Raw genomic sequence first — 19,385 nt, 5'->3', positions numbered from 1 at the left:
CACATCTGCCTGCCCAGGGGACACCAGCCTAGAACAAATGGACTACTGTCCATGGCGGTAGGTGGACAGGGCAGGGGACGGGGGCTCTGTTCCACAGGGGTCTTCAGTGGGGGGCCAGGCAGAGACACCTCCTGTGTCCACAAGGCCCTGCGGTCCCTAAACCATGGCTCTGGGAGGCTCATCAAGGCTCTGGCCCCTACTGACCATTGCTGCAAGGGTGAACTCCCCATCCGCTCAGCACCCCCCTGTGACCCTCTGGCCCCCAGGTGCCATGCAGGGTGGGCCGGGGTGGGCTGGGAACCCCTCCAGAGCTCCCAGGGGGGGCCTCTGGGGAGGGGAAGGAGAAAGAACCTGAGCACTTGGCACACATTGCCTGGAGGCTGGGCCCTGGGAGGCACAAAGGGGGCTTGTGTTCTGTCCCAGGCCAGTGTGAGGACAACTTTGTGGGTTTGCTGCCAGCTCAGGTGCCAGGAGCAGGGCCTGTCTGGGCCAGGACTCCAGGAAGTGACCGGGGAGATGGAGAAGGGCCAGCAGGGAGGAGCCAGTGCCAGCCTAGACACAGCGTGACGGGATTTGCTCAGTGGGACAGTTGAGGAGCCATCTTTTCTTGCCCTTCTCTCTTTCTTCTTTTCATTTTCTCCCTTCTCTTCCTCCCTCCCTCCTTCCAGCCTTTTTAATTTTTTTCTTTTCCTTTTCTTTTTAGAAAAAAGCATGAGAGTTACTCCCCACGTCCCACTACCAGCCAGGCTCTGAGACTTACTTTTGCTTGCAGTTGCTTTTTCAGATGAGGGTCTTGAGGCTCGAGGATCGAGTCCCGCTGGTTTCACCCCATCATTCCCCCCACCTCCACCTGCTGAGTAGCCGAGGTGTGTGCTGCCATGCCCAGCCGGCACTTTGTTTTTTGTTTGTGTTTTGAGACAAGGGTTCACCATCATGTGGCCCAAGCTGGCCTCAAACTTGTCATCTTCCTTCCTCAGCCTTTGGAGGGCTAAGATGGAGGGGTTCTCTGCCAGGGGGCTAACACGGTGACACCAGAGGCGCAGTCACCCAGCTGCGCTCCGAGATGCCCACGTGTGCACTCACAAGGGTGTCTGTAAACACACACACACACACACCACACACACACAGAGTCTGAGATCCTGGGGCAGCCGCTCACCCCCTCCATTCACCCAGGCCCAAGGCCCTGAGCCTGCCCTGCGCCAGGGCCTCCACACAGGTTCCCTTTGTCCCTAAAAACCAGCACTTTCCAAGAGGGGGATTTACTGAGCAATAATTCCCTACCTTGGACACAGCCCAGTCCCCGCTGCCAGAAAACCACAATGGAGCCTTCTCCTAGGCACTGGGCCGCCAGCCCTTGTACATCAGGGCTTGGTTTAGGGCCGAGGGCTCCTCCACCTGTGGGTACGGAGAGAGGAGGGCAGGACGCCGCCAGACAGGGGATCCCCTCTGCGTGTGCGCGCACACACTGCTGGGGTTGGCAAGGCCAGGCTAGCCTCCTCTGGAGGCTGGAGTCAGGGTCTTTGGCTCTGGGCTCTGCTCTTGGTCAGAAGGTGATGCTTTTAGCCTGGTCCCAGGCCCGGGGCTTAGCAACATCCAGGAACCATGGGAAAGAGGCTTCGAGGAGGTAGAGTGGGACAATCAGAAGCAAAGGGCGATTCTGTGCACGGCCTGGGCCATCTAGGGCACGGACTTCACCATGCTGCTTCTGGGGAAGACACCCAGGGTGAACAGGGAGGCTGGGGCTGGGGCAATGGGGCCCCACATGCATTCTTGAGTACTTTGTTCTTCCATATACATGCTTTGTCACTAACTTAATTGCTACCTGGGAGAAAAACTCATATTTCTACTAGCAAACCAGGATCTCCAACCATGCATTTTTATTGTTGTTGTTGGTCCTGGTGCTTGAACTCTGGGCTTGGGTGCTGTCCCTGAGCTCTTCAGCTCAAGCCTAGCGCTCTACCACTTGAGCCACAGCACCATTGCCTGTTTTCTGGTAGTTCATTGGAGATAAGAGTCTCACGGAATTTCCTGCTCAAGCTAGCTGTGAATTGAGATCCTCAGATCTCAGCCTTCTAAGAGCTAGGATTACAGGTGTAAGCCACCAGCACCCCACCCATATAGTTTTAAACATTAATCTTACGGTTGTTATGAAGGTTGTACAGAGGAATTACCATTCCATAAGTCAGGAAATTAGAACAATTCTTCTCGGACGATGTCACCCCTTCCTTTGCTTTTCCCCTGCTCCATCCCTGCCCACAAGTTTTAGTTCATTTTTTACATAATGTCTACTGAATAGCATGGTTGTGTTTGTCCACCCCCCTCCCTCCCTTTCTGTGCTCCCTTTTGGCACCTTCCACCAAACACAAAACCAAAAACAAGCAATACCACCATCAACAAAAAACCATATTTCCATTTCCTGGAATTCATTTTGATAAATAGTACTTTAAATGTTCAGAGGAGTTTTTATGCCTTTGGGTTCTTTTCCTGAAGTTTCCTCTAGTCCGTTTGTTTGTGTGTAAATGCACAGAGCCCTGTATAATTTAGCATGTCCTGGGGTATTTTAGATCTAGCTTCTGTATATGACAGAGAACATGTGCTGTTTGTCTCTCAGAGCTTGGCTAACCTCACTTAGCATGACATAATATTATTCTTTCTAATGGCAGTGTAGAATTCCATTGTCTATAGGTACCACATTTTTTGGACTCACTCATCTATTGTGGGGCATCTGGGCTATTTCTACAACTTGGCTATTGTGACTAGTGTGGGGATGAACATGGATGTGCCGGTGTCTTTTTTTTTTTTTTTTTTTTTTTTTTGCCAGTCTTGGGCCTTGGACTCAGGGCCTGAGCACTGTCCCTGGCTTCTTTTTGCTCAAGGCTAGCACTCTGCCACTTGAGCCACAGCACCACTTCTGGCCATTTTCTATATATGTGGTACTAGGGAATCAAACCCAGGGCTTCATGCATACAAGGCAAGCACTCTTGCCACTAGGCCATATTCCCAGCCCCACAGGTGTCTTTATCATATCATGGCTCATGATGTTCACGGTAGATGCCCAGGGGTGGTATGGCTGGGTTGTAGGGAAGATCTACGTTTAGTTGTTGTTGTTTTTTTTTTGATGAATCACCAGACCGCTGTCCAGAGTGGTTGTACTCATTTACATTCCCAACAACAGTGTAGTGGGGCTGCTTTCCCCCTAATCCTCGCCAACATTTGTTGATCAAGTTCACGATGTTGGCCAATCTGACTGGGGTGAGCTAGAATCTGAATTGTTTTGATTAACATTTCCTTTATGGCCAGGGATGATGAGCATTTCTTCATATGTTTCTCTGCCAGTCTTACCTCTTCTGAGAAGTCTCTCCTTAGCTCTGTTGCCCATTTATCAATTGGTTAGTTTTGGAGGAAGGGTTAATTTTTTGAGCTCCTCATACATAAGGATATTAGGCCTTTTGTCAGATGTATTGCTAGTGAAGATCTTTTCCCAGTCTGCTGTCATTCTAGTTGAGTAACAATATCCTTTGCTGTGCAAAAACTTTTTAGTTTGATGTAATCCCATTTGTCAAGTCTCTCTCCTATCTTCTGTACCGCTAAGACTCTTTTCAAAGCATCTCTGCCTATGCCTATGAGTTCTAGTGTTTCTCCTCTGCCATCTTTCAATAGTTTCAGAATTTCAGGTTGGAGCTGATATTGGTAACATGATAACAAATAGGGATCCATGTTTAGTTTTCTACATATGGATGTCCAGTTTTTCCAATACCAGTTATTGAAGAAGCTGTTATTCTCTGCTGTATATATTTTTCTCCTTGGTCAAATATCCCATAAATATAAATACATGTCATTACTGTTGTGTCTTTTGTCTGTTCTGTTTAATCTTTGGGCTTGTTTTGGGGCCAGTACCAAGCTGTTTTTGATAGCATAGCTCTGTAGTAGATTTTGAGGTCTGGGATTGTGACAATATTGGCATTGGTTTTCTGGGCTCTTTTGTCTAGAATTGATTTGGCTACTTGAGGTCTTTTGTTGTTCTATATGAATTTTGGAGTTGTTTTCTCTATCTTGATGAAGAACATCGTTGGGATTTTGATGCTAATTGCATTGATTGAGATTGTAGATCACCTTTAGCAGTATGGCTATTTTCACCATATTAATTCTGTCTGTCCATGAACATGGGAGTTCTTTCCATTTCTGGATGTTGTCTTTGATTTCTTTTTTCAGATTTGTTATTGTTGTTGTTGTTGTTGCCGTTCCTGGGTCTTGGACTCAGGGCCTGAGCACTGTCCCTGGCTTCTTTTTTTGCTCAAGGCTAGCACTCTGCCACTTGAGCCACAGCGCCACTTCTGGCCATTTTCTATATATGTGGTGCTGGGAAATCAAACCCAGGGCTTCATGTATACAAGGCAAGCACTCGTGCCTCTAGGCCATATTCCCAGCCCCTCTTCAGATGTTTTTTTTTTTTTTTTTTTTTTTTTTTTTGCCAGTCCTGGGCCTTGGACTCAGGGCCTGAGCACCGTCCCTGGCTTCTTACCGCTCAAGGCTAGCACTCTGCCACTTGAGCCACAGCGCCGCTTCTGGCCGTTTTCTGTATATGTGGTGCTGGGGAATCGAACCTAGGGCCTCGTGTATCCGAGGCAGGCACTCTTGCCACTAGGCCATATCCCCAGCCCCTCAGATGTTTTTTTGTAGCTTTCACTACAGAGGTCTTTTATTCCCTCAGGTTTATGTCTAATTTTTTTTGAGGCTATTGCAAATGGAGTTGTTTTTCTGATTTCCCTCTCTGCTTATACATTGTTGATATACAGAAAAGCAGCAGATTTTTGTTGGGTGTTTTTTTTTTTTTTTTTAATCCAAAGTTATTGATCCACTCTAGGGGCTTAGGGATGGAGTCTCTCAAGTCCTTTAACTGTAAGATCATGTCTGCAAAGAGGGATAGATTGACTTCTTCCCCTATGTGAGTCCTTTTTATGTCTTTCTCTTGCCTTATTGCTTTGGCTGGGAGCTCTGGAATTCTGTTGAAGAGGAGTGGAGAGAGTGGACATCCTTGTCTTGTTCCTGATGTTAGAAGAAATGGTTTCAGTTTTAGTTTTTCACCATTTAGTAAAGTGTTGGCTGTTGGTCTGTCATGTACAGCCGTTACTATATTGGGGGGCTTGTCTTTTGTTCTGCTACTGTGGTGTGTTACTTTTTTTTTGCCAGTTCTTGGGCTTGAACTCAGGTCCTGAGCACTGTCCCTGGTTTCTTTTTGCTCAAGGCAAGCACTCTACCACTTGAGCCATAGTACCACTTCTGTCTTTTTCTATATATATGGTGCTGAGGAATCAAATCCAGGGCTTCATGTATGCCGGGCTCGGATCGCCTCCCCTGGCACGGGGGGTCAGGCTCTACTCTAATCGCTCCCTTTCTCACCCTCTCCCCTGGTCACCCGACCCGCAGGTAAGGCCAGAGTGGAGTGGGGGGCTCAGGAAAGACCTCAGGTGCACGCGGCTGTACGAGATCGCTCTTCCTCCCTCCTTACCCTTGAAGAAAGCCAGGCGTACGCGGATCTCAGAGACGCTTCAAGAGCAAATCTGGGGGCTGGGGATATAGCCTAGTGGCAAGAGTGCCTGCCTCGGATACACGAGGCCCTAGGTTCGATTCCCCAGCACCACATATACAGAAAACGGCCAGAAGCGGCGCTGTGGCTCAAGTGGCAGAGTGCTAGCCTTGAGCGGGAAGAAGCCAGGGACGGTGCTCAGGCCCTGAGTCCAAGGCCCAGGACTGGCCAAAAAAAAAAAAAAAAAAAGAGCAAATCTGATTTAATAAGGGAGTGGCTAGCAGTTGATATAGTAGGGGGTGACGAGAAAAGGGGGTGATCGACCAAGAGCTGGCGATAGGCTGGCGAGCTTGTCATAGGACCCCCTCATGAGCTAACGTCACTTGCTTAGCACCATCCCAGGGGCAAAGCCCACGAGAATGGGGAGCACATGGGCTGGCAAGAAAGTTGGGGGGCTGGTCGCAAAGCCAGTTCTTCTGGTTCCGGACCCAGAGAATTGTGGCCTACTTCCGCATTCCCCCAGGGCTGGGGGAAGGGCGGCGTCTCGGGAGCGCTCTCCTCTGCCCTTCTCCCTCAAGGCCAAAGCTGAACCCCAACACATGTATATGAGGCAAGCACTCTACCACTAGGCCATATTCCCAGCCCTAGTGTGTTACATTTTTTGAGTTACGTATATTAAACCAATCTTACATCTCTGGGGGAAAAAAAAACCACTTGATCTTAGTGTATAATTTTTTGAATTAGTTGCTCAATTCTGTTGGCAATGACCACTGGCCAAGCGCTCCCCATCAAACCCGGTCTCCACATTCCTCAGAGTGGTGGCACAGGGCCTTCCCCACCCTCCAGGTCCCCAGAGGCCCAAGGGACAAGCAATCACCCACTGGGTCAGGGCCGGCCCTGCTGCCCTAGCCAGCCACCCTGTGGTGTTACCAGGGCTCTGGGTGCTGGCAGCCTCCCCTGGGGTCAGCTCAGCGCTGGAGCACTCCAATAGTCCAGGCCCACCTGGTACTTGAGTGTGAAGGAAGGGGTGGTGCCCAGCCCTGGGACACATGCCCCCCCGCAGGCCTCCACTGAAGCCCCAGTGAGAAGCCTGAGCAGCCGGTGCACCTCTATATCGTAGCTTGGGCCTGACCGGGCCCAAGCTTCCTGGAATAACTGCAGAACATGTCAGTATGAAGCCTGAACGAAATGCAGTCTAAAATAATCAAGGTAAGAGAGACTTCATTTGACCAGAGGTCAGTTAAAGTTAGGATGCTTTAGCCATTGTTTGTAAGACGCTTCACTGCCTTGTTTGATAATTGTGCTGTGTGCAGATAAATATTTGAAGTGCCAGGTGTTCCACCAGGCAATCAAGCCCTTGACAAGTTACTTCCCCAATTAACTAAGATATACATAGCAGGAGGGGACTGGCGCCAAAAGTCCCTTGCAGCACTCCCCCCCCCAACAGTCCCGAGGTCGATAACAGGTGAAGGCTGACCCCAGATGTCTTTTGCAAACTTTGACTGTCTCGCTCTTAAGTGACAATGCCCCAGCTAATCAGGAATAGATAACACACTAAAGGTTAACCAATTACATGTCTTTTTAACTGGGAATCCCCTAGACTTGTTTACTATAAAAACCCAGTGTAATTTGTGCTTGGGGCCTTCGTCCATCTTGGCTGTGTCCTTGTGGGCGTAGGTCTGAGCTCGAGCTTGCTAATAAATGGTTCTTTGCTTTTGCATCGGAATTGGCTTCTCGGTGGTCTTGGGGGGGGGGGGTGTCTCGAATTTTGGACATTTCACCAGCAGGACTGAGCCTTAGCGGGACTGCCCCTGGTGGTAACCTCTTTTTATCTGCAAACTCTTTCCTTCCCTTCCTCAGTTTCCCCACATCCCAAATAAACTACATGCAGCCAGGTCTCAGCCCTGCTTTGACCTCTAGGCGACGTGGCATGGCAGGAGCGGCTGTTGCTTGTGGGGGCCAGCCTCTGGGGGAGCCTCAGTCCCCGCGTCCCCAGCATCCTCACGCCCGGCACTACCTGTCTTTCTATGAACAATGTGTCTGAATTTCTTGGCCAACTTCTAATCCTAGGGCAGTTGGGTGTTTAATCTTTCGCTGATCAAGTTGTGAGTTATGAAGTAGTACCGCAGTCATATTTGGATGTAATTTTACCATTACTCCAGTGTCTCTGATTTCAGTTATTGTGGCTGTATAAACTGCTCCAAATTCTAATTTCTGTTCTTGATCATCTTTGCATAGTTCAGTAATGAAGTCTCTTGCTTCATGCATGGCATTAGGTGTTGGTGCAAATATAGAGTATGTTTCTTCAATCTCCAGCTACAAATGTTGTCAAAACTCTGAATGATAGAAGCAGCATAGTAATGGGAGAATCTATTTCACAGTCATCGTCTAATTCTTCCCAATGACTTATTTTTTAAATAAGACAATTCTAGGGTGATATTCCATTGAACAAAATGTTAGTAGTGTTCTCTAATGTGTAGACTTGTATAAATATATTCTAATTATTTATATTAAAATACTCATACATATGCCTTAAAAAAAAAAAAGTGTCTGATTGAGTTAGCTAGAGTTTGAAACTAAACCCTAGACAAAATCACCAGGCTCTTCGAGGAAGCAATTTATTAGTGACTGGGATGGAAGGGGCAGGAGGTGAGCCACACCTGGACTCCATGCTCACAGGGGGGCGGCAGCCTAATACTCCAGGGCCCCCCTAGGCCAAGTGAGCTCAGCTGGGACACAGGAGCCAGGAAACCCAGGGCAGAGCAAGGAAAACCAAGGGCAGGAAAAGGCCTGGCCGGGGGGCCGTGCAGGACATCAACAACTGGATCCAGGGGAAGAAGGAGCTGACGTTGGTGTAGACACCAGGCCTCCTGGCATGACCGCAGCCCATGCCCCAGCTCACCACTCCGACCTGATACCACCGCCCTTTCTCTTCGCAGACCAAGGGTCCTCCTGAGTCACCCTGGGGAGCAGCAGGGGTGAGGGGCAGGGGTGAAGCAGGCCAGGGGTGAGGGGCGGGGCCAGTGAAGAAGCAGCAGGAGAGGGGTACCCTCCCCTTAGAGGACAGAGCCTCAGCCTCTGACCCGGGAGGGGTGGGCAATGGACAGGGGGAAGGATGGCTTCTGGGTGAGGTAATTAAGAAGTATGACTGGTTTCTATGAATGAACCTGAGGGTGGGCTGGGGGGAGACGCCCTCAGGTGGGGGGGTGGAAGGGGTGGGCTCCCGGGTGGGGAGGAGCACTCACATTGCATGTGTCCACGCTGCCGTCCTCCGCGCCTGCGCAGATCATGTCATTACTAATTAAACTGCGTCCGATGGGCATGGAGAACAGTTCGTTACACCTGGAGTTGTTCAGGATGGTGACCCGCACTTCTTGGAGGTGGTAGGGTGGTAGGAGTTCTGGGAGTGGGGCAGAGAAAACACATTAGTCAGTCTCCCACCACCTAGGAGACAGGAGAAGAACAAGACACCCTGTCTAGTGGTGGTGTCCCTGGGGTTCACTTCACACAGTCACGATCCACAATGTCACAGAAGGACCAAGAGTGGACAGGCAGTGAAATCCCCAAAGCCCTGATAGGAAGAGGCTAAGCAGATGCTCTGAGGCTGCAGGTTCTGAGATGAAAATCCCAAAAATCAATGAGAGAAACCAGAAGCTAAGCAAACCACAAGCAGGACAAAATCAAAGAGAACCACAGGGAGACACAATGCAAACAAACTATCCCAGGCAAAGACAGAAGCTGCTAGACAGCCAGAGACGAGAGGGCTGGCAGTTCAAGGACTATCAGCAAGACCAGCAGTGGGCTTCTTTTGAGAAACCCAGGAGTCTTGAAAGCAATAAAAGACACATTTAAAGCCAAAGGGAAAACAAGTCAACTGAGAATTCTACATCATATAAGAAGCCTAAAGCACTATTCCTCACAAAATGAATGAGGAATTAGATAAACATCAGCTGGGGGCCTCATTGTTAGTGAGCTGCTGGGGACACAAAGGAAGGGGTTGTAGAAAGAAACCAGGAGCCCTATGATAAAGGGCGCCATGCAGCTAAACGTGGAAGGTGGAAGTATGGATCTTTCCCTCCTCATCACCTGATGAAAAAGTACAAGACATTTGTACTTTAAAAAAAATAATAAAGGGGGCTAAAGATATGGCCTAGTGGCAAGAGTGCTTGCCTTGTATACATGAGGCCCTGGGTTCGATTCCCCAGCACCACATATACAGAAAATGGCCAGAAGTGGCGCTGTGGCTCAAGTGGCAGAGTGCTAGCCTTGAGCAAGAATAAGCCAGGGACAGTGCTCAGGCCCTGAGTCCAAGCCCCAGGACTGGCCACAAAAATAATAATAATAATAATAATAACAAAGGGGGCTGGGAATATGGCCTAGTGGCAAGAGTGCTTGCCTCGTAAGCACCACATATACCCAAAACGGCCAGATGTGGTGCTGTGGCTCAAGTGGCAGAGTGCTAGCCTTGAGCAAAAAGAAGTCAAGGACAGTGCTCAGGCCCTGAGTTCAAGGCCCAGGACTGGCAAAAAAATAATAATAATAAAGGACAAAGACATGAGACTGAAGTGTGGCTCAGTGGTAGAGCAACAGCCTTGAGTGGAAAAGCTAAAACACTTGAATACACACACACACACACACGCACACACAACTTGGATATTGATGTACAGGCTCCTCATTCACAATATTCAACAGGCAGACATCAACCAGGCATCAACCAAACCCACGAATGGATCAAAACATGATAGTGTCCAGAAACTGCTGTAAGTAGAACATAGTTCCCACAACAGGACTGCCTGTGTGGGAAGCGCACAGGGGAGGAGAATCCAAGGTTGGAGGTTCTCAGGGCTGCAGGGAGGGGCTGGGAGGAGGGAAGGCTTGGTGAGGAAGGGTCGCCACAGAGCCCATAGCCGCAGATCTATGAGTGTGTTGGTTTGTGGGGGAGAAAGAGGAGAGAAGCAGGTGAGGATAGGCTTCTGGATTGAGACTCAGCAGTGCCAGAGACCAGGGAGGGGCTGCAGGGCCTGGCATGGCTGGCCCAGGGGCAAGAGCCGGTCCCACACCCACCCACATGGGCCCTTTCTCACTCTGGTTCTCTTGGATCCAGCCCCAGCCGGTCACCCAGCAGTCAGGCCGGTGCTGGAACATGGCGGTGGAAGACAGGATGCAGATGGGCTGGATGTGCTTGTTGTAGGTGACAGAGGATGCCAGCCGCACCAGTGCGATGTCGTTTAACACCCCCCTGGCTTTGGGGTTCACAATGATTTTCTTCACCCTATACTTGTGGGAGTGGGCTCTCCAGCTCCAACTCGGTGACTTGAGAGACAGCTCCCCAAGCTGGACGGTCCACTTGGAGACCTCAGGGACCCTGGCAGGAGAGCAGCCAGGGCCTGGCAGGAGGTTGCCCCCTGGCCCCCTTCCCTCCCTCAGGTGCCACAGTGGGTGAGGCTGCTACCACTTGCTAGTCCTGGACACCATTACCAAGAGTCTATGTAGAAACCAGACAGGCTGCAACCAATTCCCAAGCAGGGCCAGGGTGCTGGGGGGGAGGGGGGAAGTGTCTGCAGGAAAGGGGCTGTCTGCAGTGGTCTTGTTGCCTTCCTGACCCATCTATAGTAGAAATTGTGCCCAGCCCAGAGCCAGTGGCTCACAGCTGTAGTCCTAGCTGCTAAGAAGGCTGAGATCTGAGGATTGAAGTTTAAAGCCAGCCCAAGTAAGTAAGTCCATCAGATTTTATCTTCAATTATCACCCAAAAGCTGAAAGTGAAGCTGTGGCTCAAGTGGTAGAGCTCAGGCAGGGACAGGGCCCAGGCCCTGAGCTCAAACCTCATGACCAAAAAAAAAAAAAAAAAAAGTTGCATAGGAATGTTCTAGAAGAACCTGAGAAAAGTCTCCTGCAGGAGCAAAAACAGAGCTTGTTTGTTTTACTTCTGGGCCAGTCCTGAGCCTTAAACTCAGGGCCTGGGCCAAATAGCCAATTATGTGAATGGATTGACCAGAGCTGTTGGGACTGGCTGGGAGTGGGGAAGAAGGCCATGTAAAGGAGGAAGGCACTTCCATGCACCAGAGGCCTTGTCACCCCTCCCTCCCTTGCCTCCAACTCACTTTTCAAAGCAGTGGGCAGCTGAAAGCACCCAGTGCCTACTAAGGAGGCTCCCTCCACAGAACAGGCCATTCTTCGCCATCACCAGGGCCTGCCAGGGCCAGCGCCCAGGCACCGACTCCCATCCGCCCAGTATCAGGGGCCGCACTTCCTGGTGGCCGCAGGGGCCTAGGAGAGAAGGATGGACACAGACAGACGGAAGGACAGAAGGACAGAGGGAGGAACAGACAGACTGACAAATGGAGAGACAGAGGGAGGGACAGGCAGACAGACAAATGGAGAGACAGAGGGAGGGACAGGCAGACAGACAGAGGGACAGGAGGCAGAGCCCCCCCCCAGGCCTCCCCTGGTGTCTTGGGGGCCTCACCCGCCTCCCCTGCACCCGGGCACCATCATGGAGGGCAGGGGAGCCGGCACCCACCCCGTGGTCCACACCCCCGACCCCAGGGCCCAGAGGTTACTGGTGAGCAGCTTGGTGTCCATGGGACCTGCAGTGGAGGAGAGGACAAGGTGACGCCTCCGCGCCCCGCGCCAGGGCCCCGCGCCGAGCCCCGCGCCTTCCGGGCCTCACCTGACGCCCCCTCCTGCTGCGGTCCTGGGGGAGGAGGAGAGTGAGCTCGGCCGCCCCCCGCCGGCGCCCCCAGGCCGGCTGCACCAGGCCTCAGCGGGCCCGCTCGACACAGCAGCAGCGACAGCAGCAGAGGCAGCAGCGGCCATCCGTGCGTCCCCATGGCCAGGGCTCCAGGCCGGGCGCCCCCTCTGCGTCCTGCTGTGGCCGGGCCCGCCGGCGCCCCCTACTGAACGGGCGGCAATGGCCGCTGGCGCCCCCTACTGAACGGGCGGCAATGGCCGCTGGCGCCCCCTGCTGGACGGGCGGCGGTGGCCGCTGGCGCCCCCTGCTGGACTGGCGGCAATGGCCGCTGGCGCCCTCTGCTGGATGGGCGGCGGTGGCTAAAAGGGCAGGGGGTGGCAGCCTGGGCCTGGGGCCTTCTCACCATGCCTCCCTGAGCCCAAATACTTGGGGTGCTCAGAAGGCTAGTGTGCCCCTAGGGGTAACTCCCCTTGGAAAGGGGCTGCCTGAGGCTGGGTGGATTTCAGCCCACCGGATGGGTGCTGCTGAAGCAGAAATAACCCAGGGGTCTCTGCCTGGCTCCTGGCCCAGAGCCCAGGCTAGCCAGAGCTCCCTTTGTGAGGCCTCGCTAATCCCCAGAGCCAGGCTCACAGCTGCCCCCTGCTGGGGCAGCAAGGTGCTGCCTCAGGCAGCAAGGACTTGGTTTAGCTCTCACAGCCCGTTGCCTTGCCCTCCTAGGCCCTCAGAGCTCCAGGTCAGGAAGTGAATGGTGGATGTGGTGGAGTGCAGTGTGCTTGGCTAGGATGCCTGCCAGCAGAGCCCAAACCCATCCTGCCCCTTGGTTGTGGGTTGTGGGTTGTGCCATACAAACGAGGTGGGATTCCCTGGTTTGCCCTGGGAGATGCAGGCATTTCTTCCACTCCAGAGCCTCAGCTCCTGTGTGGGGAGATGGGACCCTGGCACCGCTGGGATGCCAGGGAGAACTGTGCCCCATGGTTGGTTATGTCAGGCACACAGTGCACTGTGCCAGCATGTATAAAAAAGGGTGCTGTGCATGCTGAGCTTTCATGGCCAGTGGGGAGGGGGTCAGGGCCTCAGAGCATTGGCAAGAGCCCTAGACCAGCAATCAAGAGCTCCAAACCACAAGCAATATGGAGAAGCCAGGGCTCCTAAGTGTGGGGGCATTAGGCTCCGCCCATGGCTGGAGGACAGGTGTTGAGGTTCAGCCCCATCCCAGGGCAAGCCCAAGAGCCCAACCACAGCCACAGCAATGGCCTCCCTCCTTCCTGAACTGAGTGGAACTCTTCCCCCACAAGCACCTGGGCATCATGGAGCTGGCCCTGCATTCCATCCTGCTCACCCTACTTCCTGGAGCCCTTCTAGTGAGCATCGGGGTTACAGCTGGAGGCCTCCTAAAGGATCCACCTCTCCCCCCCCACCCCGGCCCCCAGCATTGGGTTTATCAGCCCAGAGCTTTGTGTTTACTAGGCAGGTGCTCTACCACTAGAGCCACTCCACCAGCCCCTTTTTGTGATGGTTATTTTGGAGAGAGTCCTGCCTTCTACTCAGCTGACTGGGGTTGCAATCCTATTTGTGCTTCCACAGAAGCTCAGGGGGACAGACACTCATCATTCAGCCTAACCACCTTTCTGTCTTAAACTCAAACCATGGTCTCTTTTTCTTTGCCTCCCAAGAAGCTGGAAGACAGGCTTTGGCTGCTGGTCATGCAGGCTCCACCTGCGTGTATAGAACTTAGATCCATTCTCCCCCGCCGGCCTGGGAGACCTTGCCTGGGTGGTCAAGAGCCATGGACACGCAGCCTTGGACCGGTGCTGGTGTGTGAAGGGAGGCCCTGCTCACCTCTAGCCTTGGCTACCCAGGCACCCACCCCTAGCCTCTCATGGACATCGGGTGGATGCACCATGGGAGGAGGAAGACTCCCTCCTCTCCTCATGGAAGTGACCCTGAAGCTGAAGGGGTGCTGAGCAACAGGTCAGCCAGACCCCTTCCCAGTCCTGGATAAGGGCTATGGTAAAGTGAAGAGAAGCTCTTCCATTGCTGGTAATCCCAGGCTCTTGAGTGCGCAAGGACCCAAGGGATGGACTGGCAGACTGAGAAGCTCAGAGCTCCGAATGCTGGAAGCCCCTGGCCTATTGCTCCAAGCTTTAGCAGGTGGAGACCTGCTGGGCCCTGTGGCTCACACCTGTAATATAGCAACTCAAAGCTGGAGTCTAAGGAGTGAGGTTAGAAACTAGCCTGGAAAGACAAATCTGAGAGACCCTTATCTCCAAGTAACCAGCAAAAAGCCAAAATAGAGCTGAGACTCAAGTGGTGGAGCACCAGCCTGGAGGGAAGAAGCTAAGAGACAGTTACCTAGGCCCTGAGTTGAAGCTCTGAGACTGGCACAAAAGAAATTTTAAAAATGATTTGGCTAATAGTTGGGAGTATGGCTTGGGTGGTAGAGCAATCGCAAAGCCTGAGTTCAAGCCTCAATACCATCCAATAGAAACAGCTGAGCTAATACAGATGATCACAGGTTGGGAGACAGAGGTAGGGCTTACGCTAGACTGGACATGAGAGAACCTGCTGGAGGCCACCAGGGTTCAAGGAATGCTCTGGATCCAAGTCAACTCCAATATGTTTATTGGCATAGGAATGGGGGACCAGAGCTTTGCTCAGCAGAAGGTTCTGGCTAGCACAGGCCCAATGGGGCTCAGGCTGGCCGCAGGAGCCTGAGGACACAGGACAAAGTGGGAAGCAGCCATGCTGGGGAAGGGCCTGGTCCGGGGGCGCTGTTGCGTAACATGGTGTTTCGGATCCAGCTGGTGTGCTGACTGACATTGGTGTAGATGCCAGGCCGGTTGGGCCGGCCACAGCCCATGCCCCAGCTCACCACTCCAACCTGATACCACAGGCCATCCTGGTCACAGGACAGGGGTCCTCCCGAGTCACCCTGGGGAGCAGCAGGGGTGAGGCGGGCCAGGGGAGAGGCTGGGCAGCAGTGGTGTGTAGAGCGGTTGGGCAAACCCTATGGGGTCTGGGTTGCAGCCCCTCCTCCCACCCCTGTGATGCAGAGCCGTGCCTCCACCTCCCAGGCTGGCTGGAGGTCGAGTGAGGTGGCGCATGCCAGGGCGTGGGTAGGCACGGCCAGGGTGGTGAGATGCTGGACTGGGTGGGCTGGGGTGCACTTACGAAGCAGGCGTCCTTGCCGCCTTGAGGGTCACCCGCACACACCATGTCCCCCCAGATATCCATGCGGAAGTCTTTCAGTTCAAACAGGTGATTGCACATGGTGTTGTTGATGATGGATACTTGAACTTCCTGGAGAGTGTAGGGTGATGGCAGAGCTGCGAAGACACAGGACACAGAAATGGCAGCTTGGTCTCCCCCTCTGGTTAGGGGTGGTGTGGACTGTGGGGTGAGGGGGTGCCTGAGGTAACTGCAATGACTAGGATACTGGTTTGGGTTTTTTTTTGTTGTTGTTGTTCTTGTTCTTGTTCCTTATATAATTTTTTTTCCCCATACTGGGGCTAGAACTCAGGGCCTGGGCACATTCCCTTTTTGCTCAAGACTAGATAGAGCTCTACCACTTGAGCCACAGCTCCACTTCTGGCTTTTTGATGATGAATTGGAGATAAGAGTCTCAAGGACTTTTCTGCCCAAGCTGGCTTCAAAACTGTGATCCTCAGACCTCAGCCTTCTGAGTAGCTAGGATTATAGGTGTCAGCCACAGCACCCAGCCTAAGGTATAGTTCTTAATGGTTCTAGTTCCAGTCTGCACTCAACACATCACGGACGATCAACACAATCACACAGGGACCAGGTGGATGGACAGGCTGTCAGTGGCTCCTCTGAGACTCAGGGCAGGGCTGGGCAGGGAAGGGATGGGCAAGGCTATTTGACTCCTCCCATTGATGGAACAGGGACATGGGTGGTGTCCCCCCTCCCCACAGGCCTGCCTATCCCCAGCCTCACGCTCGTTCTCTTTGATGTTCCCCCAGCCAGTCACCCAGCAGTCGGTCCGGTTCTCGAACATGTGTGTGTTGGCCATGAGGCAGATGGGCTGGATGTGGTTGGTGTAGGTGACAGAGGAGGAAAGCCTGATCAGGGCGATGTCCCAGGGAAACATCCCAGGGTACTTAGGGCTCGGGAAGATAGTCTCCACGTTGTAACGATTGTAATAGGCATGCAAGCTCCAGAAGGAAGGCATGGAGGTCAGCTCCCCCAGCTGCACCGACCACTCAAAGGGGTCATTGGACCTGGCGGGGGAGGAGGAGAGAGGCCTGCTCTACAGAAAGCCTCACAGGCCAGGCTGGGGGCCCAGCACCTGGGCGGGGGGGTGGGGGGGTTGCTCCGGTGTCTAAGGGAGTTGTTTGACCCGGAAGGTCATGCCGGCTGGGATGGACAGGCAGGGCACACCCTCTGTGGTTTCCATGAGGGTCGGATGAGGGGGAACCCGCATGAGAGGCAGAAAAGCAAGCGGTACACCCCCGAAGCGCGTGTGACCATCTTGAAAGAATGGAGCAGTCAGAACGGGGTGCCCTCCAGGGGCATCAACGGAAATGCACACGGGTTTAGCCAGCTTCCGCCCTGCCCAGGGCGCCGTAACACTGCCTGGCCGCATGGTGGGGTCCACCCGTCCCCACCCGCGGCCCCCCACTCACTTGTCGAAGCAGTGGGCGGCCGTCAGCACCCAGCGGCGGTTCAGCAGGCTGCCCCCGCACACGTGGACGCCCCACAGGCGCAGGCTGGCCTGCCACGGCCAGCGCCCCATCTCCGAGTCCTCGCCGCCCACGATGCGCGAGGGCATGGGCCGGTGGCCGCACGGCCCTGGCGGGTGGGAGAGGGCGGAGGCTGAGCTGCTCGGGGAGGCCCGCCGCCCCGCCTCCCGTGGGAGGGGGCCCCGGGGCCCGGGGAAGGGAAGGGGAGCCCCGGGGCCGCGCCCCCCACCTGCTCTGCACCCCGCAGCCTCGCGCGGGCAGGGCCCCACCCCCCACCCCATTACGGCGGTCCACCATGTTGTTCGCGTCCTCGCGTCCCGGCGCCTCACCTGACAGCGTGTCCACCGCCTGCACCTCTGCGAGGGGGAGAGGGTGAGACCGCGGCCCCCGACGCCCCGCACCCCCCACGCGGCCCGCGGAGCTCACCCGGAGTCTTGGCGCACACGCGTGACATCAGCCCCGCCAGGAGCAGCAGCCGCGGCAGCGGCGACCCTCCGCGCGCCCCCATGGCCTCGGCGCCCCCTCTGTCTCCCGCTGCTCCCGGCCCTCGGGGCGCCCCCTGCAGGACGGCCGGCGCATGGCAGTGACGGCTACAGGGGGGAGGCCCCTGCAGGATGGACAGCGCATGACAGCGACGGCTGCGGGCGCCCCCTGCAGGACAGGCGGCGTATGGCAGCCTCGGCCCTGAGCCTTCCCCTCACCTGACCACTCTGGGCCCACGGGCTGGGTGGGCCTCCTGCTCAGGCTGCACCCTGAACGTAGGCCTAGCTCTCACCACCATCTTCCATAGGGATTTCTGGGGGACTTAGCGTCTTGCAAAGTAGCCCATGCTGGCCAAGAAAAACTGAGATTCTCTGGCCTCCCAAGTGCTGAAATTACAGCTCTGAAGGAACATAATATATAAATGTCTTTTAAAAATCAATACCTTTAGCTAAGCCTCTCTGTCTCCCAGCTCCTAAAAGAGGTAAAGGTCAGGAGGATCCAAGTTCAAGGCCAGCTCAGGCAAAAAAGTCACAAGAACTTCATCTCAACTAATAAAAACTAGGTGTGGTGGCCACACACCTTGCATCCCAGCTGTGCAGGAAGTGCAGGTGGGAAGACAGCAGCCCAGACTGGCATGGACATTGATTTGAGGTCCTGTTACAAAAATAACTTAGACTATTTGGGGGGATTCAAGGGAGTGGGGAAGCAAGAGAGAATGACAGAGAATGAATCATCAAAATGCATTGCATCTATGAATGAAGATGGCCTAAGGAAATTCAACATTGTTAAATAACACGGAGTAGGCTGGGAATGTGGCTTAGTGGTAGAGTGCTTGCCTAGCATGCATGAACCCCTGGTTTTGATTCCTCAGTACCACATAAACAGAAAAGGCTGGAAATTGCATTGTGGATCAAGTGGTAGAGTGCTAGCCTTGAGCCAAAGAAGCCAGGGACAGTGCTCAGGCTCTGAGTTCAAGCCCCAGGACTGGCAAATAAATAATAATAATAATAATAATAATAATAATAATAATAATAATAATAATGTGTAGCACCAAGGGGCCAGACAGCCAGAGGAAGATAATCTGAATAAAGTACAAGATGTGCACCTGAGAAATACCCTTTGTACAATTAAATACACTTAAGGGAAAATAGGGGTACAAATAGGCTGTGGGGGGGCATCCGTGCATGGGGCTGATGGAGAGGGTGGACGAGGGTAAATATGGTCAACATGTATTCAAGTAAGAAGGAGGAATAATGAAAGGTCGAGGGAGGAGGTGTGGTCAGGGGATGAATTTGAGCAGGGTACATGATATGGAAGTATGGAGATCACACAAGGAAATCCCCTTGTACATATTTGCTAGTAAAAAGAAAAAAGTTCAAAAGGGCTGAAGGTGTGGCTCAGGTGACATTGCTTGCCCACCAAGCTCAGGCACTAAGTTAAATCCCAATACTGAAAAGAAGGTGTGTGTGGTGTTTTTGTTTTGTTTTTTGAGGCTGGCAGGCAAGATGGTTCACATTGGTGATCCTGGCTAAAGGGAAGACAGAGATTGGGAGAACTGAGGTGTGAGGCCAACCAGGCAAAGAGTTAGCATGACCTCATCTCCACATTTGAGCAGGTAGTGTTTGCTCATGCCTAACATCCAAGCTATGAGGGAGAAGTTAGTGGGAGGAGCATGGTCAAAAACAAAACAACTAAAACAGGATAGCCTTCAGCCATGATTTTCCGTCTTCAACTCTCCAGGAACTACGATCAGGGGTGTGAGCAACCAGGTCCAGCTCCTTTTCTTTTTGTTTTGTTTTGGCCAGTCCTGGGCCTTGGACTCAGGGCCTGAGCACTGTCCCTGGTTTCTTTTTGCTCAAGGCTAGCACTGCCACTTGCCACTGCCACTTGAGCCATAGCGCCACTTCTGGCCGTTTTCTACATATGTGGTGCTGGGGAATCGAACCCAGGGCTTCATGTATAGGAGGCAAGCACTCTTGCCAC

At 53.3% G+C, this 19,385-nt stretch overlaps 2 protein-coding genes across 2 annotated transcripts; both read right to left on the bottom strand.

The window, feature by feature from the left end:
• Positions 1-8,252: 8,252 nt before the first annotated feature.
• Positions 8,253-12,358, bottom strand: LOC125341095 (serine protease 41-like). The gene is made up of 6 exons (XM_048333117.1): positions 12,199-12,358; positions 12,089-12,115; positions 11,630-11,795; positions 10,612-10,892; positions 8,773-8,927; positions 8,253-8,489 (listed from the first exon to the last, which is right to left on the bottom strand). The coding sequence occupies exons 1-6, from the start codon at positions 12,356-12,358 to the stop codon at positions 8,253-8,255; spliced, it is 1,026 nt and encodes a 341-aa protein (XP_048189074.1).
• Positions 12,359-12,455: 97 nt separating this feature from the next.
• Positions 12,456-17,427, bottom strand: LOC125341094 (testisin-like). Its single transcript, XM_048333116.1, has 8 exons — positions 17,346-17,427; positions 17,204-17,275; positions 16,863-17,028; positions 16,174-16,457; positions 15,391-15,545; positions 14,977-15,151; positions 14,782-14,930; positions 12,456-12,578 (listed from the first exon to the last, which is right to left on the bottom strand). The coding sequence occupies exons 1-8, from the start codon at positions 17,425-17,427 to the stop codon at positions 12,456-12,458; spliced, it is 1,206 nt and encodes a 401-aa protein (XP_048189073.1).
• Between the last annotated feature and the right edge of the window lie 1,958 nt (positions 17,428-19,385).

This window comes from Perognathus longimembris, chromosome 23, assembly GCF_023159225.1.
Source record: "Perognathus longimembris pacificus isolate PPM17 chromosome 23, ASM2315922v1, whole genome shotgun sequence".
Lineage (NCBI taxonomy): Eukaryota > Metazoa > Chordata > Mammalia > Rodentia > Heteromyidae > Perognathus > Perognathus longimembris.
Note: the sequence above shows the minus strand (reverse complement) of the source record. Positions and strands in the feature narration are given on the sequence as shown.